The following is a 26,039-nucleotide window of genomic DNA, read 5'->3' as shown; positions in this document are numbered from 1 at the left end:
ATTTAAGGTGAAGAGAAGTTCAGGGACTGATGACGGTGTCCATCAGCTGAATCTCCGATCTTAACTTGAATGACTGCATGAATGACAAAAGCAGTCCTGTAGAAACACCAGGGCGCCCATCTCTTTAGTCAGGCAGATACTGCTGTCTGTCTGTCATTGAAGACTTGGTAGTTCACTATTGTCAGCAGGTCTAATCACAGAGTACCGTCTCTACCCATACATCATAAATGCAATTCATCATAAATCTTAACCGGGAAATAACATTTCATCCTGAGACATGTAGCTGTTTATAAGAACCTCATCTGTCAACTGGCTCTACACACAGCAATCTTCATCATTTACAGTGTAGCCCTCTCATTGTAGATAATCAGCAGTTGATAGAGTCTCTACCTGCTTCACCCATAGCCACTTTGCATAATTTTTGGAAACCCAAACGTATAATATTTTTGGAGTACACTCGGCAGCTACCTCGCCTCTGTTGATGGAAAAAGGATGTCTACTGTCCTAGTCCTGGGTTGACCGCTGTTTGAGGCCATAATGGTCTGATTAAACTCAACACCTTAAAGCCTACATCTGTCTCTTCGTGTGGTTGAACGTAAAACACAGACTAACAGTGTTGTTGAGAGACTTCCTTATTCCCCTAACCCACCCAGCTTTTCCCAGATGGTCCGGAGTTTGAACTGGCAACTTTCCAGTCTCAAGCTTGCTTCCTTAACCTCAAGGCCTGCACCACAACATTGCTAGCCCTGCGAAATTCAAGTAGTCACCTTAATGCGTAAATAAAGGGCAAGTGTTTTTGCATTTGGCTCGATCCTTGATGTATATATCTCATATATGTCTTTTGGATGGGTCAACAGCAGATACCAGATCTTATTTTAACTTAGTGGAAAATGCACTCTGCAAGTACCAGGCCTACCATTTTCTATTTTCATATGTGTTGCAATTACGGTTGGAAACTGTTACTTGTTTAAATACAATTATTGTGATGCTCAACGGCAAAGATTCCAGTCATTTAAAATAAAATTGATGCCTTGGGTTTTCAGTGGAGAAAACATCATAAACAACCATGTTGCCAAAGCAACAAGGATCTTCCTGTGCGGTTAGAGAGCCCACCAGTGAGTGAACCAGTGGCCTGGCCTTCTCTTAGCGTACTCATTCCACTGCCTGGCTACTGATTGCATTTTTTTCTCCTTTAGTTAGTAACTGCAGTGAAGTCAATACCAAATAAAGCTAATTGTGTTTGCTCTCATTCACTCACTTTTTTTCAGCCTGGCAGTTGAAACATTTGTGCTGAATTAAATTCCCATTCCAAAGATGGTCTAACATGGTGCTGAACAGGGGCTTCTGTTTTTTGGTATATCTCTTCTCTGACTCTGTCGCTACATCATCTCGCTAAGCCCAAATAATTAGAGATGACTGGTGCTGCTTGGGATTCCTCTCTAAGAGCAGTCTGGGAATGTCATTTTTTATTTCCTAATTTTTACTTGTTAGTGAATATTTCATGGTTATGAGCAAAAATGGTTTAAGAGTGTGCCATATCTTGAGATGACTGTGGTTTGGATAATGGATGTAAGCAGCAGTCCCAAGAGCCAGAAATGAATGAAAACAGAGACAGTTTGCAGTTTCGAGCTTCCTGCCATAGTGAAGTCATTAAATGTACATACACGCGCATAAGCATGCAAACTTACGCTCACACAAACGTACACCACTGAGACAGCACATAAAGACTTTAAGTGAATTCCTGAGATTAATTTCAAATCGCACAACTAAAAGCACAGAACCAGTGTTTGTTCTAGGAGCTGATGTTCCATTGAGGCCATTTCAGCCCTATGACACATCACTGTGATAAATGAATACAATCCCTTAGGCTTGGCTGAAAAGTGGATATTGTTTTAGCTAAGGTCAGGAACGGTTAATATAACACAATCTCAGTATGTGACTGTTTTTTTAATTTCAATACACTTGGCCAACTGTTGCAGTGTGAAGATCTACGTGCCTCTGCTGCAAATGTTAAGATTTTCTGAGCTCTACTAGAAATTGTACTTTGATGCTGTTCACTTTGGCAGAGCTGACAAATATAGTACTGTTCCTGGAGTTAAACAGTCGGTGGCGTTCGGTGACCAGACTGTGTGTATGCGCATTTAGCACACAAAGTATGGAAAAGTGGAAGAGACTGACTGAATAAGCCCTCTTGATCCCACAATGCAATGCACTTGGGGTGAGAGGGGGCTGAGAAAGTTCCCTTGGCTTTACTGGGTAATCCCTTGATAAATAAACTGGGAAGACAAGACCACCGCTGCTATCTGTAAGCCAATACTCCCCGAGAGGAGGGATGGCCCTGGGCTTGGCTTGCTTGAAGCTTATTCTCTTGCAGCACTCTTCTTACTCTCGCTTGCCTCGTGGTGATATGTGCATTCGGCACAGATACACACTTAATAAACGTCATGTTTGAGGTAATGACATTGAAAAAAAATTCTGCTACACACCTTTTTGTAAGGTTAATAGAAATTATTTAGCTTGACCGGACTGATGTCTCTTCATTTTAAAATAATTTTTTGGGGCATTTTTGCCTTTGTTAAATATAACAGATGAGGAGGCGGAAACTGGCAAAGAATGACATGTAACAAAGGTAGACGGCTGGATTCAAACCGGCAGGCGACAGTTACAGCCATGCGGCATGTGCTGTAACCATTCAGCTACGAAGGCACTCCACTAATGTCTATTTTGTTGACATGCAAAACAGTAAACTTGAACCAGTAAAACACATGTCCATAGTTGTAAAAACACTGATCTATCTAGCCTTCAGCAGTAGAAATCAAATTTCATTGGAAAGCTCAAATGCACATAGAATACATGCCTTGTATTTCCCTAAAGTCTACCCATGTGGACAACTTGCATCCCAGAAGTCTGCCCCCTCCATTAGTCTCTGTCCTCAGGCAATCATATAAGGAATGCTCCACCAAATAGCTGAAATTGTGAAGGTATAACAAGGACAAACAGGTGTTCACACACACACACACACACACACACATACAAAACCAAGTGCTGATGCTGTTCCCAAGTGGGATTTTCATTCTCACGCCATCATCAGGTCAGGAGATAATTGATTTATGGCCGTGTTCTAGCCCATGTCATTATTCAGCCTGTCGTCTGATTGGCCCTCAGTCTGATTGGTCATAAGATCCATCCTATAAGAACATTTCTCAAGAGGATCCATAACGAGGACGCTGTTTATTTTCTCTACCATGACTTTGTGTTCTGTTTACACTGTTGCATGCTTAGTTAGGCATAAGAATGATTTGTGTCGGCCTTTTTGTTTGGAAACGCTGGCCTCTCTCCACTCTCTCCGGGCCTCTTCAAAAGTGGTGCATTTTTGAACCTCTTCTCTGTGGTTTGGCTGTAGAAATAATAGGCTAATGCAAACAAAACTGTGAGTGACCTCCTCTTGATGTTCATATTTCACACGGATGTTTACATTTTTGTCTTGGAGAATAGCAGAGTGTCATACAAGAGCAGGTGAGAAATGGCACCGGATTCAAACTTTACTCTTTGAAAAGTTCCCAGTGACAGGATTAGATCCAGTCTTAATCCTCCACTTATCAGCACTGCAGAGAAGTTATAGCCTGTAGCTCTGACCTTTTTTGGTTGTTTTTTATGTGCTGAATTAAATCCCATCAGTAGCAATAAACAAACATTTACAGCCCAGTACTTATTTCCCTACTCTTCTAAACTATTGGTATGACACTATAACAGTGCCCCAATGGATTTTTAATGATATTTGATGGGATTTTCTGTATACTGCTTGGGTATTTGAATTACATTTAAGAGTACCAATTAGTTTTTTTTTTTTTTGCCCTCATTTTATTTTACATATATGTAACCAGGATCGTCTTTTGGGAGTCCTGGTCAAAATGCCAGAATTGGGTGGACTAAAAAAGTGGGTAAGGAATTAAAGAAAGGCAATATAGACACACTGTTTTCTTAACAGAAAACTGTACCTGGCCAGTGACACAGACTCAGTTTTGCTCATTGCTTTGCACACCTGCAGCTGGCACAGTCCGCCTGTTTCACCACTTTCAAACAAACAAACATACACACACACACACACACACACACACACACACACACACACACACACACACACACTGTGTCTTCCACATGCACAGAGCTGCAGACCTCCCAAACACTGCAGTCTGGACATGATGTCATGGAACTGTATGTTGTCTGAAATATGTGTTTTGAATCTCTGGAATTTATGGATTAGAAATGAGATTGTTGCTGCATAATGAAGAGGCCTGTGGTTCTCATCATCCACATCTGCTATACTGTACAGTACTTCAAGTATTTAAACATGTAGTTTTTAAACAGGTTTAAGCAGGTTTGCAGGGTAAAATGAATCAACCTTGACATTTATAGCTTTAATGTGTCTTGGAATTAATAGTGTTTTACTGAGTCATTTTATTTGTTGCTGCAAACACTAGTGTACTTGCAAGTGTTGATAATTCTGTGCAATCAACAAAATATAAACTAAGCTGTTAAGTTTAGAATACCCATTGCCCTTGCTTGGATACTCTTAATTTGGCAAACATTGCTTCATAAAAAAATCCATTTTACAGGTTTGAAATTTTATGAGTGCTCTAATAAACATCTGAACACATCATGTTGTGCAGGCGGTATGCAAATGAATTACACATTAATTTTCACCACATGCACAGAGCAATCGGCTTATTGTGTTGATAGGCTGCATGGGCAAAACAGTTGCTACGTTCTATCTTTTCTCACCGCCACAGTGTAATGTGTGTGTGTGTGGCATGTTTGCATGTGCATGTGTGGCTGTGAGCCGCTCTACCACATGTGAGCATGTTTTATTGGTCCAGAGGGAGTTAAGGTTAATGCAATAAAACAGCCATCCCTGTGCCCGGCGTCCGCCTCAACAGAGGATTTAAGACCAAAATGTCGTTAAGCTAAAGTAAGAGAGAGAGGCCAGACTGAGGAGCGAAGTGCAAACAGTGCAATGAAGATGAAAGATGTTCAAGTAGTTAGTTATGCTGTTAGAAATCATCTCTTGGAATCCTGTGCCACTGACAACCCCACTGCTCAGGAATCGCCAGCCGTTATGTGAAAACTTCCATTCAAACTCTATTTATAAGGCACACGAGATGACGGATCTGTCTCACCCTGGAGGGAAAGTGTATTTTTAGCTGGCTGGTAAGACACTTTTTTTGTGACCGTTAACACATATTTCAGCCGCTTCCAGACTTGCTGATCCAAACTCTTCCCAGCATGCAGACACACCCCTTCAAACGACCATTTAAACACAGATGCTCGCCAGTTCCATCCCAAATGTAGTTTATGTATTTGTTTGTGCATTCCATTGTTTTGGGCTCCTCGCAGCCTGTCCTACACACTTGCATTTCTGCAGCAGTGTGTCAGCATGAGAAAAGTTTACACAATTGCTTTGATGTTTTTACGAGCGTATCCAGAGTATATCCACCGGATTAGTGTCAGAGTTGATCGCTGTATTGTTTAATAGAAGCCCGACAAATTTCTCATCCTATTTTTTATTGTCAGTCATTGCACACCCCACTGTGTACGTGCTTAAAAACTGCACTCTTTTCAAATTGTGATTTCAAAACAAACATAATTTGGCCCGAGTTCAAAACAGTGAAGTGAATTATGAAAGAGCATTCTCAGTCAAGGAAGCAATATGATCATCCATCTGTTCTGGGAAAAGTCGAGGTGTGCTTTACTGTATGCATGTCTCACTGAATCATTCTTGCTGCTTCTTGCCTCCCTTTTTCTAAATCACTGATGAATAAGTAGTGCTGCTCAATATTACGTGGACCTGTTGGGCGCCCTTACACGGTGGAATGAGTCATCCCTCTAGACAAAGCACTGTACAGTATATGCATTGATCACTCGAGTTACTCAGTCCAGCATGCAAGAGCCATTACACTATGTCTCTCCAGCTAATTGAGGACCACTTAATAACACTGGCCCGAGGCTTTTAAGCCAATGAGTTGTCATTGATTTTACCTCTTGGTTTGAAGCACACGCCCCTTCGTTCTCATGACCCCGCCGTCTCCTCCTCTCCGCTGCTGATTTTAATAGCCCACTGGAGATACCTGCCATCGCTGCCGACAGCGCGCATGTGCACTCACCTCCATGAGGTAGTGGAATGTTCTCCATTTACTGTCAGCCCTCCTGGCAGTAACTCACTCATCACACCATTTTCTTTCATCACATCCCTCACTTCACGCCCACCGTTTTCCCATGTTGTCTGTTCTCTGTTCCATAATTCTCTTCGCCTCTCTTCACCCTGCAGTCATTCACCTGAAACATAGGCACTCTCCATTTGAAATTGACAGCTTCTAAAAACAAAAAAAAAAAGTTTGAATAAGCCATTTGCGTTTATATGCAGCTGTGCAGGTGCCAATTGGCAGTTTATGGAGGTCGCCCTGCAGCTCCGCCCATGCTGTTCTATGTTTTTCAAGCTTAACAGGTGTGTGTGTGTGTTTGCTATATCATCCCCACAGGTGGACAAGGTGTGTGGCCTGTCTACTGGAGAACCAACAAGCATGCAACCTACCAGCCCAGAGGTCACAACCTCTACCGTGACCTCATCTTCTCCTCTTCCATCTGCCGCCCCCTCCAAACCTCTACCAGAGCAGTGGCTGGGGCAGTTAGCCCACATGCGGAGGTAGGACAAAGCAGTGATCTGCACTGTGAATTGTGAAGCTTACTACTTGCCTTTTGGAAATCACCTGTTTTATTTCTGGCAAATATTCAGATGTAGCCTTTTTGCTTGTTAATTAATCACACTAATATATGGTCAGCTAGATGGCAATTTAATTTAAATGAAAAATAGTCAGTTTGACATAGCCTGAGGGGATGGCCAATGTCTTTTCACAGCTGCCATCACTTCTCTCTTTCTTAATATGGTTTGTTGTGACACACACACACACACACACACACACACACACACACACACACACACACACACATACACGTAACAGCCTAAATGTAGTGCCTGGCACTACAAGTCCCTGCCCTCCACCTGGCCTCTGAGGCAGCCATCCCATGCCCACAGCAGCTGGCAGCCATGTGCCAGGAGAGGGGGAATGTGGGTAAGATTAATCTTGACGGACCAACAATTTCCTGTTTACCCAGACAGCCATACCACCAACTCTGCACACCAGCCGGCCTCAGCTTAAATAGCATCACACACAGAAACCAGCACACAAAACACACACTTACAGCACTGCCTGCCTGACCTTGTCCCAAACCATGAATCACTGCACTGATGCCAGCCTAGCTGACAGGTCTGGCCTGGCACTGCCACCACCATTCATGGCAATGCAATCCAGCTCCCCGCCTGCTGCCAACCCTGACCAGAGCACATGTGAGCGCTGACCACTTCAGAGACATGGCAGCACCCGCTGCAGTAAAGGGAGAACAGTGTATTGCTGAAAAATATGAAACATGATCGAGTAGAGCAACATTTGTACTTCGTTTTATAGGAAAAAGTATGAATCTAGGAGCTCAGCAGAACTGTCTTTGGCTTTTCTGTGGATATTTAACCATTTGCACATGTGCGGATGTTTGCTTGTGTGTTTGTTTTCTGACTTATATCATTCAATCGCAGTATCTGTTTTAATTGTCGGTGTGGTGTGGGGAGAAATGGTTATTGATTTATTTGTGGTGTTTCCAGTCTCTGCATGTGCATGAATAATCACTCTCTTCCAGGGTCAACTGACTGTCTTTTCTCCCTCCTCCCCACGTGTCCTGTCATGTCATCCTTTTGTTTCTTTTTTCTCCCCCCTGCCCCCTTTCACATCCCTGCATCCTCCTTGCTTGCAACAATGTCCCCTGGACTCCAACTCCCATCATTCCCAGCTCGTTCCCCCTGAAACCCTCCAAGAACAATAAACATAGTCTGAGAACACTCTCTAGGTAAGCATGACCACGAGCGTCGTATATCACTCAGTCCCTCACACACTTTATCTAGCAATGACAGCTCATATTGTGACACCTGTGACATTTCATTTACAGTTGACTACCCTTGTCTTCTGGGTGCTTTTTTATGTCTTACAAAATCATCCGTATTCATGTCGTCTATTGTTCCTCAACAGTGACTCCCAACGGCGACTGACTCAGCACATAACCTCTCATGACCCTGCTCGTTTTTGCTCAGCCTCAATGTGTGTCCAATCAAAATACTGAGCCATTGTTTTGCTCGAGATGACAGTGTCTATATCGATGACATGTGTTAGCGGATCTTGAGAAGCAAGCACTTTACCGCACAGCATAATTGAGAAAAATGTGCTGACTCAGCGAAAGTGGTCACATTCGCTCATTTTCTGCCATCATCAAATTCATCACGTGTATTTATCACATGCATGTATTGTTGAATGGAATGCAAATACTGTTTGCCGTCGGTGGTATGGTGCCAATCTATTGGCGATTATGTCCACCAACCACACCAAAAATGTGGCCACAATCATACATTGCATTCCTCAGTTGTATGCTAAAATCGCTCTATGGCCTCTCCCCATGTGTGTGTTTTTCTTAGGGAGTTCTTGATGTACCTGCAGCGCTACAAGTCTTTCTTTGCAGCATTGCCGGAGATGCTGTGCGAAGGGGAGAATGTAGTTGACGACTCCACGTGCTGGAGCGGCGATGATGTTGTGGAGAGGTAAGAGAAACCCCACCCTCCATTCCTTTTAAAGTGTAAAAGGTCTTGAGGTTGTGGAAAAAGAGATGAGACATTCCTTCCCTTTTGGACAGTCACATTGCTGGTGTCCCTTTAAAAAACAAACCAGATTTCCTAAAAAAATCTGATATTTTTGTTTTGCTGAGCACTGCTGTGGACACAACAAGAAGATAAAATGCGAGATTATCATTCCCTTTAGCTGACCCCTTGATGTATACGCCCAAATCCATTGTTCTTTTCAGATTTAATAAGATTGTTGATTCATTTTGGTATTTAGAGTTGCACTGCTGTGAGAGTTCTACATGATTAGGCAACATTTTGCATCTTGTTTCATGACTTTGCTATGGCCAGTTGCCACAACCCTTTCTTTTTTTTGGACAGTTTGAAGATGAAAACTTTCATATTCTGAAAATGACATGAAAGTAAATGCTGGCTTGTATGCATCCTCTTCAAAGTCATCCAGTTTCACCTGATAATAGAGTAATAACTACAATACCTTGCTTTGAGAAGGATGAGTTTTCAATACATTCAGACCCTCTGCACATTTTTCTGCGTGCTTGTGGATACTGACAGTCTGTGAGTCAATGTGGCTGGCTGTTGTTAATCAATGTGAAATAAGGAAGTCATTAAATCCATCTTCACATTGAGTGAATGCAGGCAGAACAAATAGTTGCTCGGCTCTCCTCTCCTTTGTATGAGAGTCAGTTAATAAGTTGTTATCTGTGCCTTTCTCTCTTTCACATATTTATGGGGTTTTTATTTGTGCTGATTTATAGGTGTGGCCCTGGAACCCTTTTCCTGCTTATGGTTTTGGGTGCTTCTCTCAGAGACAGAAGCACTTACTCTGTGTGTGTGTGTGTGTGTGTGCGTGTGTGTGTGTGTGTGTGTGTGTGGTTATGTGCTTTCTTAGTCAGCATGAGAGGAACAGAGAATTGATGCAGATTACTGAGCCAGAGAGCGTCTGCAACTGATTCCCCCGCTGGATCTGTTTCTTAAACGCTCTCGAAGCTCAGTCCACAGTTATGACAAGGTTATGCTCTCCTTCTTCTGCGGTGGCCCTAAACTGGCTCCCGTTACCATGGCAACCTCAGCTTTTGGCACTGTCAGTATTGGCCTTGACAGCGGAAAACAGAGGTCCACGGATGCCTTTTCCCCATGATCCGCTCCATCAGTGTTTGTCAGGTCCTTTGGCCCTTGTCCGCTTTGCTTGGATTTATCATATATTATGCTTTACATGAGTACATGGGAAGACATTAGGCACATCAACAGATGTCTCGGATTGCAAAAAGCCCCTTTTATTGTCCTCAGTGGTTGCCAAAAGCATTTTGGGAGTTTCATGAATAAAATACACTTTAGTTAGCTTTAAAAAGTTATCTTTAAAAACCTCATCATCGTATTACTATAGATCTCCTTTCTCATCATCACGTCCTTGCCTGACACTTTCCTACCCTTCCCAACTGCAGAGGACCTGCCAGTAGACTGAGAGATATTGAGCAGACCACCCATTCATCAGGGCCTGTGACAGTGTGTCAGCACATAATGTGCAGTAGACAGCCAATGTATGTGTGTGCCAGGTCCATGATCAGGAGCATATGAACGAGTAAACACAGGGCGAGGCAACTACTCAGCACTTAAAACACATGAAATCTCTAATCTTGTCAAGATATGGCTTCTTTGTTTGTGTTTAAAGCCAGTTCTTACACTTTTTCTTATCAAAGGCACTGGGTTTTCAACAACTGCGGTAATGGGTTGTAGCAGTGTGTGATCACACACTCCCTGGTGAGAGCAATGTCGTTCCTTGTGGTGTCAAGTGTTCTTAGGTTGAATAAGAAAACAGTACCATACTGAAACATTTGGCACAACTAATAAACTGCTCAGATGGGCCTGTGGCTATTCAGCCACCTCTCTCGCTGTATCTGACTCGGTTGGCACATATCAGAGAGAGAGAAAGAGGGAGAGCGAGGGACGGGACAGGGCATGAAAAGGGTTGGCGTTTTGGTGCCGAGGTGCCCCCTGTGCCTCCCTGTGCCCCTGAGGAGGGAAGCATGATGGAGTGATGTAAGGGGGGGCTTGGCAGCATAAAGACCCATTGTGGAGTCAGTGGAGTGGGGCACAGCCCTGCCGTGGGGACCCCCAAAGCCTGGAGGGGAAACAAAGACCCTCCTATGAGGCTGCATGGGAAAGACTTGGACATTGCTGCCACTACTACTGCCACCATGCCTGGGAAAGTTGCATGAGAACAGCAAAGGAGATGAGAGAAGGGTGGGTAGTGAGAGGCAAAGATGAGAAAATATGAGAAGAGATGAGGAAAAACTGTGCAATGATGAAGACACTCAAAAATGGACACGCAAAGCTGCTGTTGTGTGAGTCTACAGCGTGTCATCGTCTGACTTCCTGTGTGGTGGGCTCACAAAGGACACAGACACATAAATGCACACACACCCACTTATCAATCCACACACGGGATCCATATTGTTCAACAGCTGGAGGGGTTATTCATTCAGTCACAATCACACTGTGCTCCAGCAAGGAGACACACATCCATATGTGAAAAACACACACACACACACACACACTTGTGTGTTGTAATACTTCAAAGCACATCAAAGGCACCGGGGATTGAAATTCCCTTCCTCTCTTTATTCAGCATCTGATGACAGAGGGGCGAGCGGGGGGCAAGCAGTTGTACTTACAACCAAAAGTGCATGTTGGCATGTGTTCAAACATCTCTGAACATTTACAGCATCACATGTGTGAATACTTTGCACCATCTTTTCCGGAAAGATAAGCTCAACCAAAATGACCACATTCTTTATTTAGATTAGCCAGTTACTGTGCATCTATTGTGGTGGTCTTATCACAAACTGACATAATTCATTGCTATCTCTCTTCACTTTAATTATGTTAATTACCATCCCTGTTGTTTCTCGCCTTTTTGGGGAACTTTTCAGGCATGCTTAGTATAGCAGATAGTGCAGATTATGAAACAATGCTGCAGGCTATAGCCACTGTTATGGCATCACAAAGACCTTGATTAGCCCCTCGACTGTAAACACATGAGGAGGTAACCTCAATGATGGTTTCATTAGACAACAACTTATTGTTAAATTTCTCCCAGACATAACCAGTGTAATTGGGTATGGATGGCAAATAAAGAGAAAATATCTGATTCCTGTCTGGAACCAATCAATTATTAAGAGCAGAGGTAACTCTAGGGTAAAGCCAGACTGAACCGAGCGAGCTACACGTAATCACCTCTACTCATTATTTGATTTTTTTTTTTATGAGAAGCAGCAAATCAGGTGCACAACAGGTAAGAAAAGGCTGAGCGAAGGCCACAGTTTAAACGAGTAAACTGTGGAACGGGTGAAAACAAATGGCATGTTAACCAATCACAGCTGTCTGTTGTGTTTTTAATCTAAATTAAGATCGCAGCAAGTCACTTTATTACTGAAATTGGACTTCAGCTCGTGCAGTGATCTGTCTCACCAATGAGTTTTAACTGCAGCAACCATGAACGTCATTTGGATTTGCAAGAATACAGTTTTAGCCACAAGCATGTGATTCTGCGTGGCATTGCTTGTGCATGGCGGACTTGCCGCACTTGGTCTCGCTGTAACCTCAGACTTACTTAATTAAATGATGTTGACTAGGAGGGAGTCACATTCTAAGCTGATGGTATAATAAAAAGAAGAAAAAAGAATAGTGAAGAGTGAATGAAGAAGTCTTCCTTTTTGAACTTTCCTTAACTCTGCAGTGCATGTGTTAAGGGATGATTTAGATGGATTCTGGCTCTTCATCTGCGATTCACTTTGTATTGAGCTGATTTACACACTGTATACAGGCAGTGTATACTCCGCAGGGAGGAAAAGAAAGGGATGAGATCGAGTGCGTGTACGCACATGTGGGTGTGCAGTGCATGTGCATATGTGTGTAAGTTCTTTAACAAGAGTGGAAAACTAATAACTCATCACTATACTCTGGGGATGACTCTAAAGTTTCAGATTAGCTCAAGGGGAAGGACCACAGACAATACAGCAGTGCGAGTGCTTCTGAATGCCTTGCATTTTTACACGGTTATGACAATCCATTTGTTTATCATTTTGACATCTGGAATCCATTCTGCTATTGCAGGGAGAGGCGGGGAGAGCTCCGCACCGGGCAAAGCCCTCACCCCTCACACTCACTTTCTCTCCTTCTTCCAGTCCCATCAACTCCTGTTTGTTTCTCTTCCTTGCCTTCTCTGTGTCAGTCTCTTGGGTCAGAGGAGCTCAGTTCGAAAAATGCAAGGGAATTGGATAATGAAATTCTAGCGGAGGGGACAATAAATTAATTACTATACGCAGAGGAAGGACAGTCCCTGAGTGTGTCTATAGCTGCAAAACACCAGCAAAGGGTCAGTTTGCTCTGTTAAGTGTGTGTATTCTTTCTTAAAATGCGGACATGAAGACAGGCATGAAGGGTGGCACAGTAGAGTCATGGGAAAAGTTAACTTCAGTGAGTAATGAATAGTTATAGACTTAATTCATTTTTTTTTCTTGCACCTACCCTTTCACCTCTTCCATTTGCATTTGGCGTCAGTGACCAACCTCTCAGTCCTTCTTCCATCCCTCCCACAATCTCTCTCTTCTATGTCTCCTTAGCTCTGATTTAGTGGCCCATCCCTTTCCCATAACCCTGGGCTGCTGCCTGGGACCTCAGCACGACCTGCTCTACGTTACTACATTGCTTCGACTTTTCTCTTTTTGCATCGACATCTTTGTGTCGTGTTGTGTGTGTGTGTGTGTTTGTGTGTGTGCGTGAGAGAGAGAGAGAGAGAGAGAGAAAGAGAAAGAGAAAACAACAGCGATCATATTGCAGCAACTGTGTTAGTTATTGTCTCTGTCGAAGTGCTTGGATTGTGAGAGTTTGGAGTTATGGTATTTCTAAATCTGTAGCTGCACACAAGAAATTGGGAAAGTGTCAGAAGACAGTATGCACATATGATTTTGTTGGCCTCACTCTACAATTATTTGCCCATTCGGGACTTAACACATGTCTGACTGAAGAGTGTTTATGTGTTTCGGCCCACTCAAGTTTTGGTTTTATGGTGCGCCATGTGCACATTGTATATTAGTGAGATTTCCTTTCCAAATCCTTTCAGTCTTACTATCATCACTTTTATAGAAGGGACACAGTTTTGCAGCCCCTCCCTTCTGTTGTGTGTCCAGCCGGTGGAGTGGGTTGAGCTAATATAATTAAAGCGCCACAATAGACTGGCATGTTTTACTGGAGCAGTTCCTACTGGGCGAGGTAGACATAGTGTACCCACTAACCTCTGTGCTTGCCTATTGGCAAGGCATCAAACTCATAGCTGGAGAAGAGGATGAGAAATAGAGGGCTCGACATGCTGGGGAGTGGGAAGTGTGGATGAAGAAACAATGGATAGAAGAAGAGATGACCTGATGGATGGATAAAGGAAAAAATGAGGGATGTAGGTCAGTGGCAGCAGGAAGCAGTGGCTTTAGGAGAGCCCTCTGTCTTTGTGGCTTAATTGCCTCTATGAGCCTGTTTGAAGTCCTCACTGCTAGCGTGTCTGGGTGCCAGCCAATAGTGTGTCTGTGTGGTCTGTGTATGCGAGTGTGTGTTTGAGAGGGTTGTGTAAGCCTCTCGAGCATTTCTGTATCTCAGACATGCACTTTGATGCACCGTGCCAGCGAACAAAAGGACAAAACCCTAAAATATGTGTCCTCCTTCATGTCCAACTACACCACTGATTATATGCAATTGCGCACATAATCACTGTACCACCCAAAATATTACGTGCAAAAAAAAAAAAAAAAACAGTCAAGGATGAGTCCTCCAGGACGAACCCTGCATTTTAGGAGCAATTTTATCTTGTGTCATAAAATTGCTCTTGGAAGACACCACAGCTATGCAACAAAGTGCTTGGTGTTTCTTGGCAAATGGTCTGTAATGCTTATCACGGTGTCACAATGTTTGAGCTGACTCTGCCTGTGTCAACAGTATGGTTTCTAACAGTGTTTTTTCAGCTAATTTTTTATTCTGTCCCAGTCTTAGCCCAATGTATTTTGGGGGCAAAAACCAAAAGGGTTTTAGGGGGCAAAGAATGAGTCAGCGTCATCCTGTTGACTAAAATTCTGGGCATTTATTTTTTTTAGTCATCAGATTATATTGAAATATTCAGTAAATGTAGTCTTGCCAAAGCCAAAATATTTTTTTGTCATTGTAGTCAAACATATTTCACATAAGATTTTATCTTATCATTATCTGAAGAAAAACACAGGCTGAATGATTAAAAATTTACAGAAAGCGTCTGGTCCAGTGGTCCATCACTTTCAGGAATACGTCCAGATTCATGTTGATGCCAAGTCAAATTAAGTTCGTTTTGATGGTGATGTGAAGGACAAACAAACAAAGCATTTTATGTCATACAATACATGCCAAAATACATCAGTTAGTAAGTTAGCTGCTCAGGTGTTAGACGCATACCAGGCCGTTGTTTGATTAGCTAGTTAGCCCGCTAGTTTTAGACTGAAGCTCCTACTGCTGCTTTAAAAGAACTAACTGAAACATCAGTGTTTCACATACAGTTTGCCCTAATATGTTTTCACCTGCATATATAACCGACATGACACCAACTGACACACACGCACACACACAGAAACATACACGCACCCCCACCCCTCCACAGGAATTACAGTATCCAGTATACATCACATTTCCATACTGGCAGCCTCTTCTGACTTTAATTTCTAAACGTGGGAATTTGAGTGGTGGTACATAGCCACAACCTCAATGTGCATACCAAAGTAAAACCACACATTTGCCACTTCTGAAGTGGTTAGGTGTGACTTTTAGTGCAGTTAAAACAAAACAAAGCAAAAAAATAAAAATAAACTAGTTCTCAGGTAATACAGCCCATGGTACTGTGTGAGAAGGCCTTCATATCTTTGACTCTTAGGTATCAGTAACACACTCTTAATGACTCATTCAGTTCGGTGTGCGTTTTCACACTCTTCAAAGGCAGAGAAAATCCACTTTCAAACCTCTGCTTTGATCCAAACACGCAGCTCGTACTGTAGCCGTACGGACACGGGATTATGGCCTTAGAGACCCTCACACTATTTCTGTGTGCCACAGGCAGCATACACTCTCTACACACACTCAACACACATCCACACTCACACAACATGATAACATCTGACTTGCAGAGTTGAACCTCTCTCTGTTGTCACTATTTTTGGGATACTGTTATCCTTTTTCCTGGGGGATACACAAGACTTTAGAAATGAGTCAGAGCTTGATTGAGTGTACGGTCTTGTCTGAATTTGAGCTGAATTTCATTGATGCAATGTGTACCTGTAAGTCTGAATTTGGGGCCCATAGGGAGAATTGGCTAGATTCCCTGTAGAGTTTTAGTATGAATGGTGTACCACTTTAAGTTTTCAGTGTGTGGTGTTTACCATCAGAGTGAGATTGTGAGCAAAACGTCTGGTTCAAATACAATTTCAAGTTTTAGCGTTACTCCAAGTTGTTGCCCAACCCAATGTGAGTTTAGAATTAAAGTGAATGGCAGGAATGGGAGGAGAGAGGGAAAGCTAACAAAACCAACTCTGTACAAACAACAAAAGTACAGTACACTACTGTGGAGGGTGTTGTGTGTGTGCGCCTGTGATCTGTGCTGTGTGTGTATGTGGTAACCTGAAACCACAGGGAAAACGTTCCTAGAATTCCGGGTGGGTTTGGTGTCGTGGCTCGCTCACTGGAGCCCCCTGAGTGGTGCTGGGAATGCGGCCTCCACACGGAGGAGCTACAGAATGAAGGGAAAGTCCCCCCCCACACATACATCCAACAACAACAAATATACAAACACACAAATTCTGTGCAAACTAATCAATTCATGCATATATAGCATATAAAGAAGGGCAGTGATTATGAAGATGTATTTAAGAACCAGTGTTTGCTTGCAAAATCTAACCCTGTTGCCCTCGACTTGCTCAAAACTTCATCTGCACATGCATGTGCACCTTGTGGCATTGCTAAATACTATATACAACGTTACAAAAGATAGCAAGAAAAATGTATGTCAGAACCAGCAGGGTCAGTCTTTTTGCCACAGAGTGATGATGCCCAGAAATCATATAAACATAGAGAATCTGAGAAACTGCCATCATTTCACTGCGTCCTGATTGATCAGCAGCTGAACAGAATATGGATAATGAAATTCCAAGAGGGCATTGGGCCCAATTTAAAAAAAAAATAAATAAAATTGATAAGTCATTAGCTGCCGTAAGACAACAGCTAACATTAGCATTCAATTAATCAGGAAAGGCATAAATTAGTTTATTATTTTAAATTGTATTGATGCCAGTAGAACTGTTTGACATAACACATCCACAGAAGTCCATAGCAATAACAGTAAAGTGCTAACAAGTTGTTGTTAATTGAATTGTAAAAAATTCTGTAAAAAAGTGTTGTTGACAGAATTCATTTGGAAAGACTAACCTTGTTGTCTTGTACATGAAAGGAAGGCGACACCAAGTGGAGAGCAGTAGTCTAGTGTGTCTGCAAAGCGTTTGTGTCTAAAACAAACGCAACTTCAGATTTGAACCAGAAAACAGATGACAAAAAAAGGCAAAAGGACAGCAGGGAAGTGCATAAATGGTTGATGGCATTTCTGGAAAGTGATGACAAGGCCACCAACCAAATGTGACTTTCTTATGGCTTCAAGCTTTCACCAGGTCCATAAATAATCCCTTTCAAAGAGAAGTCTGGCAAAATCACAAATGCACCAAAGACGCTTTTTGGAAGCGTATAAGACTTCAGAACATACAGAAAAGAGACTAATCTTATAAATAGTGATACCGCCAATGTCTCGGCACTTTAGAGACAAATTTGCTCAGCCTCTTAACCCAAACCCAGACTGCTCAGATTCATTTTACTGATGATGTGTCCAATTTCCAACCTGTGCCTGATTGACAGATAAGCCTGATCATGACAAACATGATAGTTATGGCTGGGATTCCTGCCAAGAAAGCCATTTTGGCCATGTGTTTGTCAATGCTACCATCTGCCTGGCTTCATTTAGATAATAGCTGCATAACCTTTGCCCTTCTTTTCTCTGCCTGCAGTACAGTCACTCTCTCTTACTCCCTGACCTTAGCAGCAGTTTGCACATCACTGCAGTATAATCCCATATATGTTATTCTGGTGTCGAGTAGCTGCAGTTAGGACCGCCTCCCTATCTCTCTATCTACAATGTGCTCTCAAATGTCCATCTGACTGAGTGTCTGGGGACTATTTCTGCTTGTGTGTGAGTGTGTGGGGGGATATGCCTATATTCTGATTCTATATAAGCATATAAATGTTCTGTGCGGTTGCCCGTGTGTGTCTTGTGTGGGCACATTTGTTCACGGCAGAGGATGGGTGTGAGTTGTTCTCCCACGTGCCCTTTGCAGCAGCAGAGAGTCTGATCCCTGACCCCCTCACTCAACACCCTCGCAAGCCCTCTCCACTTTCTATGAGAGTATGTCTGAGTATGTCTGTTGCCTTGAGTCAAACGGACTGTATGATTGAGCTGAAAGTGGGCTGTTTGCACCGAGCGCTCTTTGCTTACACAGGCGGCATATACAGTACAGTCCAGATGTGACATTATGCCGCCCTCTCTCTGTTTGTCCGTGTTTATGGTACACTTTGTACACATTGAACTGTTCTGTGATTGCAAAACCAGCTGGTCCACACAGATTTGATATAAAAGAACATAAAATCAGGATATTCAGTTTTGTACATGTGAATACCCTTGGCTGGTTTTTAGTTAACACTGGAGCTGTCAACCTTAAGCACAAGATCATGCCATTCTGGCCCGGATCAGACATACAGACAGACAGACAGACAGACAGACAGACAGACAGACAGGCAAACAGGTGGTCGTACCACACCAGAGGATCATGGTCCACTCCACCCGTCTGTGCTCCGGGGCATAGTTTACTCTCCTGGCTCTGCCCCTGCCTGCCCTTGTCTGCCTTCCACACACCAACTGCCCCTCCTGCTCCCCCCAGACCTCTAACCTCAGTTATCCATGCCCTCCTCGGCATGCTGGCATGTGGTTGGAAGAGATAGATTCGTCGCTCTAGGTTTTGTAATGCTTATCTATCTTTCTTTCTTTCTTTCTTTCTTTCTTTCTTTCTTTCTTTCTTTCTTTCTTTCTTTCTTTCTTTCTTTCTTTCTTTCTTTCTTTCTTTCTTTCTTTCTTTCTTTCTGTCTTTCATTCTTTCTGTCTTTCTGTCTTTCCTTCTTTCCTTCTTTCCTTCCTTCTTTCTTTCCCTCCTCCATTCACTTGCTCCATCTAATGCTCTTACTTTGTTGGTTTCTGTAGTGTCATTTCTTTATCTTTGTAAGCAAATTTTGTAAGCAAATCCCTTCTCATACATAGATCTTGTATTCCTTTGCTCCTAATACATAAAACACAATATCCATAAATTCAGTCAGTTGTCTTGTGGGACTTTGTAGAATGAAAATTGTATAATGCTGCCACCTACTGGGAGATACATGTCATTGACTAGGTATATGTTTAATCAGTTTACATAAGAGGTTATGAGGTTTCAAAATGTATTTGAGAAGTTAGTGCATCACAGTATTGCTTAGAGCAAACTCTGTCTATACTGGTGTTGGATGAAAACATGTTTTAACCTTGCCCTCTTGCCTTGTTTGTGCTTTAGTTATATAAGTGCCATAGGTTCAGTAATTCATATACATTGAAAGCTGAGTTTGTGCTGAATAAAAAAAGGAGCACTCGATCATAGCACAATATATCATTATTTTGCAGTCAAACATAGAAGCCCAGATGGCCTCTTTTGTGCATAGGTCTAAAAGGGTTAACCATTACTAGTTTTCAATTCACAGAGCAGCTGTGTGCTCTAATTAAATTCCACTCTTGCAATGGGTTCACTGTCAGCCACAATTATTGCAACGACTAGCAGAAAATTGCACATCCTCTTCTGACTTGTGACATTTTCTCATTGAGAATCATTTTGAAGACACACCTGTGTAGTTAAATCTGACAAGTCAAACACAGAAGAGGCCATTTGTGCATGTCTGTGAGGAATGCAGAGAGGAGAACATGCGTGTGTGGGGGCATATGTGAAGAGAAAAAAAAAGCGTTGTCTTTGTCAGGAAATGATGTTTGTCTGCATGTGATTTGCCTGTGTGGGCAAGACTGGTATGACTAGTTCTTGTTTCTCCAATCTAATGGAGCTGCATAGTCTTTTCCCAGAAGTCTGTGTGGTCTGTTGACTCAGCCTGCAGTGCGTCTGCTGGTACATCGGCAGAGGCGACACAGAGAGGTGGGGAACAGTTACGCCCAGTGACAGACACAGTCGGGACAGTCAGGCCTGGGAATGTCCTCAAAGCAAACCACGGGCCAATTACAGCTGTAATCTATGTAACTGCCACCAGAGACTATTAAAGCTGTAAATGTTATACCCATATTGTATTTTTCCATTTGTCTCTAGCAGTAGAGACAGGCAAATGGAGGCTCTTCACTGTGTAATTTGTTTAACTCTCATGTAACCAAGTAGACACATTGATTTGTAGTTGGTAGTGGGTAGCGGCTGTCCCTCACTTCCTATGCGGAAAGTGTATTTAATTAGCTGAAAATAAAAGTTGTAAATTACAGTTTTAGCATTTTCAGTATGTTATTTTGTGTAATGTAGGTTCAGCATGCCTGCAGAATCAAAATACACTTTCACAGGATGGACATCACCACCTCTGCATTGCATCCTTTTTGTGCAAGATATTAGTCCGCTGTACAGTAGACCAATGTCACTATAATGATAGTTAGAAGAGCACTTTGATCATGTAACAGTTTCACAAATTCTTCTTTAGGTGAACTAATTCAATGTGAGGTCAGTTACATTTAATTGAATAAAACTGAATTGTGTGTAAAGATGTGTTTAACTCGGACACACCTGGTCAAAAGTCTGTGCGCCTTTCAGCTGCGACCAGTTTCAATGCCGCAAATGATGCACAAAAACTGCCAAAACCCAAGAAAGAGATTGTGACATTGTAAAACTGAGATTATCAGGGAGGCTTAGTGGAACAGTCAAGCTTTGCTTGAAACTGATATCAGAAAGATCTGACTGTAAGCACTGAGAGAGCCATGTCTTACACGTAAAATACAAGCTTAAAATGAACTAATGCTGTGAAAGAATGTTGGCCTGTAACACTGCTGTAGACTTTCAGTACATAATATTGGCCACATGGGTGCAGTGTGGAAGCATATTTTAGTTCCCTGTCAGACCAGCAACCAAGTCCTAAAGTACTGTCTTTGTACTGTATTGAAATGTAGTCCAATTACAGTAATTAATATTTTGTCTTATTTGTTATTATGTGTGCTGGAGGCACAACTAAGTACAGAGAGTACATGTTGGATCTGAGGGTACAGACATAACACTGTGCTGCAACTTCGCTTTGATTTGCTAATGTCAGGATTACAAAGACACAGGGATGAGAGAAATAGAGAGCGAGAGACTGTATGTGTGTGTGTGTGTGAGAGAGAGAGAGAGAGAGAATGTGAGGAAGAGCGATTTGTTGGCAAGAGTGAGTCACTTACACCAAATTAATTCAGCTCTTTGCAGTTGCTGTGATTGTTAGATAAATCGATACCTGTTCATTAGCCTGGAGTAGCATTGAAATGAAACATGCTTGGCTGTATGTGGGCCTATAATGGGCTAATGATGAGCCAAACTAGATATTGTAGACATCACCAAGCCTGCAGACGGAAATAGAAAGAGACGGGTAGAATAGCCCTAATGATGAGAATCAAACACCTCCTGGGAACAAGGTAATCACAGTATGTGATTACCTGTAAGTGTATGCGCATGCTAAGTGAATCACTGTGCCTAGTCATAGATCATTTTCCCATTTTTGTTTTTCTCTCTTTAAACTCACTGCCCTCCCCCTTGCTCTGTCTCTGTTCCAGCTCCCTGCCTCTGCTCAGGGTTGGCCCAGGTCACAGTGACCTGGAGAGAATACCAAGGCAGGTTCGGCTGAACCCAGAAGAGTACCCAGAGTACTCCCTGAGTCAGCCTACAGCTGGTCTGGTTAGTCACGACAAATCGGGACTCAGGCAACACCTAAATTTTAACATTTCGGCTTGATCTGTCCAAGAAGTATAAGTGTGACCTGGGTCAGCAGAGCGTACTCAAAACCAAATCTGCTTAAAATCTGCTAAATGAGAACACCGCTTCCCTGTGGATATATATATATATATATATATATATATATATATATATATATATATATATATATATATATATATATATATATAGCATTTTGGAAATCCCAATTCTAGAGAGGCTTCCAGCCTGCTATTAGCAATGGGCCACATCTCCACGAGACTATGGTCTACTGGCTCAGAGGGGACCAGGGTCAGCTTTCATCTCCATCCACCCAACAATCTGATAAGACACATCCAGTCAACAGCTACCACGCTACCACGCTGAGTACACAAACAAACACAGACACAAGCAAACATTCAGACAGGCTGCTTTGCTTCACCACATGGAGCTCTGGTCACTGTAAAGAGAGAGAAATGTGCACGAGGCAAATGAAATGCAATCTGAGTTTAATGTTTCTTTCTGAAAGCTGGATTCCCCTCAGGAGCACTCAGTGAAAAAGATAAGTGTTGGCAGTGATGGACGAATTGAAAACAGGATGGAGCAGAAACATTGACGGGTTATTTGACCTGACCCAATAAAGGCTGTGTACATGTATTTGGTAGCATTAAAAAAGGAAATAGAAAACAAACATACCGTATGAAGGGAGCCATTCATAAGTGCAGAAACACCTTTTATTGCACTGTAGAGGACAGGCTTTCAACGTGTAATAGCCATGAGTAATTTGAGCCATTGGACCTTCACTCATAGAGCTGTTACAGTGCAACCACTCAATAATCGGGCCTGGTCTTGGTAAAATCACCCTGGGACTTCTAAAGAAGTGGCAAAGCAGTAGAGACCAACATAGCGGTGTGTAATTCCAACCCAACCACACAGCCATAAACAGCCATATTTCACTGGTTCCACTGCACCACAAAGACAGATATACGGCCAGCTCAGCACAGGTGTCGTGCCTCAGGTGAAGTCCAAGACAAAAACTGTAATGATTCATTAATGTAAATGTCCTGGACAACAGTGTTTCATCTTGGCTGAAATGGCATAACCCTGCTGTTAGTGTAACTGGAGTTAGAGACAGCCTGTGGACTGTTTATGTTTGAGTGTGGAGCCCCATCATTAATAGTCAAAGGACATGTCTTCTGCACTTATTGCAATTAATCTAGGCCAGTGGTTCCAAACCTAGGGTCCCAGAATGAGCAAAGAGGTGGTGATTAACAGGATAGGAGAGTAGAAAAACAACTGCTGCACAAAATTAGGTTTATTTTTTCAGAATTTGTGCTAACCTTTGAAGGATAAAAAGCACTGTTTGGTTGAGCTGGTCGCAACTTGGAGATGTGTGCAACGTCTGGCAGGACGGTGTTAAGGGGTCAGGGGTGAAAATCTTGGAAACCACTGCTCTAAGCAACTGAAGTTCAAGGCAATGTTTGACATCAGCATTCCCATCTAGAGAAAGACACAGTTTGATGAACTTAAGATGAATAATTATTTAGGCCAAACAAGTTTAAAGAGTTGCACACCATCTCATCATTAGTCATGCAGGCATTTCCCAGGCGCGAGGAGCAGCTAGTCAGTATGAAATCATCAAAACAGCTTCAAACTAACTTCAAAACAAGAGAGATATGATTGCTGGGTTCAGCAGCTGACTCTGTTTTTGATCTTGTGTGGATTGCCAACATGACTGCTGTGCCTCGTCTGCTCTTTATATTTCTGACCCTCCTGACTCCTGCCCACATGTCTGACTCATCACTCTATACAGAAGTTTGCCAGGCTGCCAAGAGGCATGACAGAGGGCCCACTGGGCTATCAGCCAGGTCTACAAAATCACACGGCACTCTTGACTCAGCTCTTTAAGAGATCAGCTGGGTGCTTCGCAAAATTTGGACAAATGATTTGAAGTCTCATTGCTTAGAACTGCAGTTGAAAGTTCCACTTTGAGCAGTGCAAACCAAAAATCAAATCCTTAATGAAACAGAACAGTTACAGTACATTTAACCAGCCTTTTTTGAGTTTTTCCAGTAGTTGAACTTGGGATAACTTTTCTCAAAGTCAGCCTCGTTATCCATGGTGTCACAGTGTCTCTGAACAACCATTAGGTCAGTGTCTCACTGGGACAAGACTGGCCATAGAACTGTTTCATTTCCAAATCCCCGAGCTGCCAGCTGGAACAAGGAAGAGGTTAGGTCAAAAGATAGGAGGAGGCAGATAAAGAGGGGAAAAACAGGGCTGGGAATAAAATGAGAGTAAAACTAAGCCAAGACTGCATGCCCCAGGTACCGCCGAGGCTTCCAAGTGACTGCAGCTACTGGTGGCGTTCAGCGCGCTCATGTGGTTACCAGCTGAGTTACGAAAGCCAGCGATGAGAACAAAGAGAGAGAAAGCAGGATATAACAGAGTTTGTGGTAGTGGGCAGAGAAATCGAGAGGAAGAAGAAAGATGGCTTGAACTGAAGACATGGCTTCTTAGTGGACTTCTTTTAAGAATACAAAGCAATGGATAGGGTTAGGGTGGAAAGAGAGCATCGAAAGAAAAGCACACTGTTTGAGCTTGCCTGCCCTGCAGATGACCTCTCCTGATTCGCTTGCTATTTCTCCCTTTTTTCCAGCTCACCATGTCTCTCAAACCTTTTTCCTCTTTAACAGCGTTGTCTTTGAAGCACAGCAAGTTACAGCACATACTTAGGAGTTTGGACATTCTGTAAGAGTAGCCAAAGATTTTACCAGTGCTTAATTATGTATATAGCTTGATAGCGTGACATATTTATTTTCACTGTGTTTATCATTGGGAATGATAAACTCGTTTGGGGTCGATCTGTGTGTATGCTCACTGTGCATTACGGGGCACAGGCTTACGAAACATTTGTGTGCGTTTGCACATGTTCATGTTTACCGTCCGAGGGACAGCATGTGCACACATCTCATGTTGATTAAATGTTTGCAAAGTGGCTTTTGACCAGTTGCCTGTTCATGTGCTTGGTGTTAGTACAGTGAATGGCTGCTAAGCTCACAGTGTGTGTGAGAACCGTCTGGCCTTTCAGAACAAAACCTCCCGCTCAGAGTATTTCAACATGTCCAAGCACTGCTCGTAAAGTTCGCTGGCTACAAAACATCTACTCAACCCCTCCCTTGCTCTCACTACTGGCCTCGCTCATGACTTCAAGCCCTCTTGTTCCAGGAAGAGAAAGCTGTAGTGCTGTATTTTACAATGTTATCGGCTTAGTGTTGTCGTGCAGTATATGTTTTCATCTTATGTAGACTTATGTTACTTAATAAACCTATCAAATTAGCTCATGGTCTTAGCCAAGACATGCATGTCTGAGAAATAATGGAATCTACCAAGTATGTGATGAAAAAAAGATGTTAGTGCATCTCCACTGGTTAGACTGATGCTGATGCTGTGCACAATACAGTCTATTCTTTCTAAAGCTCTTTTGGCACTACTGCTTCATTTCAGTACATTTGTACACGTGTTTGTCGTGCGAATGAAAGAGACATACACATTTAAAGGAAGAGGAAATGGAAAGAAGAATAGAACGTATTTTTGTAGTGTGTCTACAGTATAATTTTAATTTATTTTGGACCAGTCCACAGCATCCATCCTCTTAAAATATGCACAGTAATCCTCGAGAGACATCTATTTTAAAACTCTACGGCAGTTGCTTTCTCCTTGACTTCAGCAGCGGTGTTCACATTTTACAAAGTGTTTACCATACACAGTACTATTCAGTTATGACTGGTGTGTGTAATGAAAAAGCTGCATTTTAACTCCTTTAGTTGTTGTTCACATTGCAGGAAAAGTAGATAGCTTGTGGTAATTGGTTGGTGGAATAAAGGAAGTTGTTTGAGAGAAGCAGCAAAAAAAATAAATAATAATAATCAGGACCAAGCCTCAAACATGACATCTTTAAAAACTACAACTGGCATAACCCAGTGTCTGTTAATCATAGGACACAACACATGTTCAATCATGTGTACCCAGAACAGCCGGGAGGGTGGGGAGAGGCTTTATTAATCATGATGAACCAACAATTTGCCCTGACAGCAGTACCACCAGCTTTAATCCAGTGCCCTCCTCAGATGAAATAGGACCACCCACAGCCACGAAAATACACACACTCACTCGGATGAAAACAGCCTCATCCCCTCTTAATCATT

The 26,039-nt window shown here is 42.6% G+C and overlaps 1 protein-coding gene across 3 annotated transcripts in view; it reads left to right on the top strand.

Moving 5' to 3' along the window:
* The window catches only part of gpc5c (glypican 5c), a 96,579-nt gene that overhangs the window by 32,455 nt on the left and 38,085 nt on the right, over positions 1 to 26,039 (top strand). Inside the window, exons 4-6 of one of the 3 annotated variants that reach the window (XM_041949311.1) lie at positions 6,537 to 6,700; positions 7,897 to 7,953; positions 8,573 to 8,695. In XM_041949311.1, the coding sequence (XP_041805245.1) occupies positions 6,537 to 6,700; positions 7,897 to 7,953; positions 8,573 to 8,695 (344 nt within the window). The remainder of the gene's footprint in view (positions 1 to 6,536; positions 6,701 to 7,896; positions 7,954 to 8,572; positions 8,696 to 26,039) is intronic. The other 2 variants (XM_041949312.1, XM_041949313.1) reach the window with 2 other exon arrangements.

This window comes from Chelmon rostratus, chromosome 12, assembly GCF_017976325.1.
Source record: "Chelmon rostratus isolate fCheRos1 chromosome 12, fCheRos1.pri, whole genome shotgun sequence".
NCBI lineage: Eukaryota > Metazoa > Chordata > Actinopteri > Chaetodontiformes > Chaetodontidae > Chelmon > Chelmon rostratus.
This window is presented reverse-complemented; position numbering and strand designations above follow the sequence as displayed.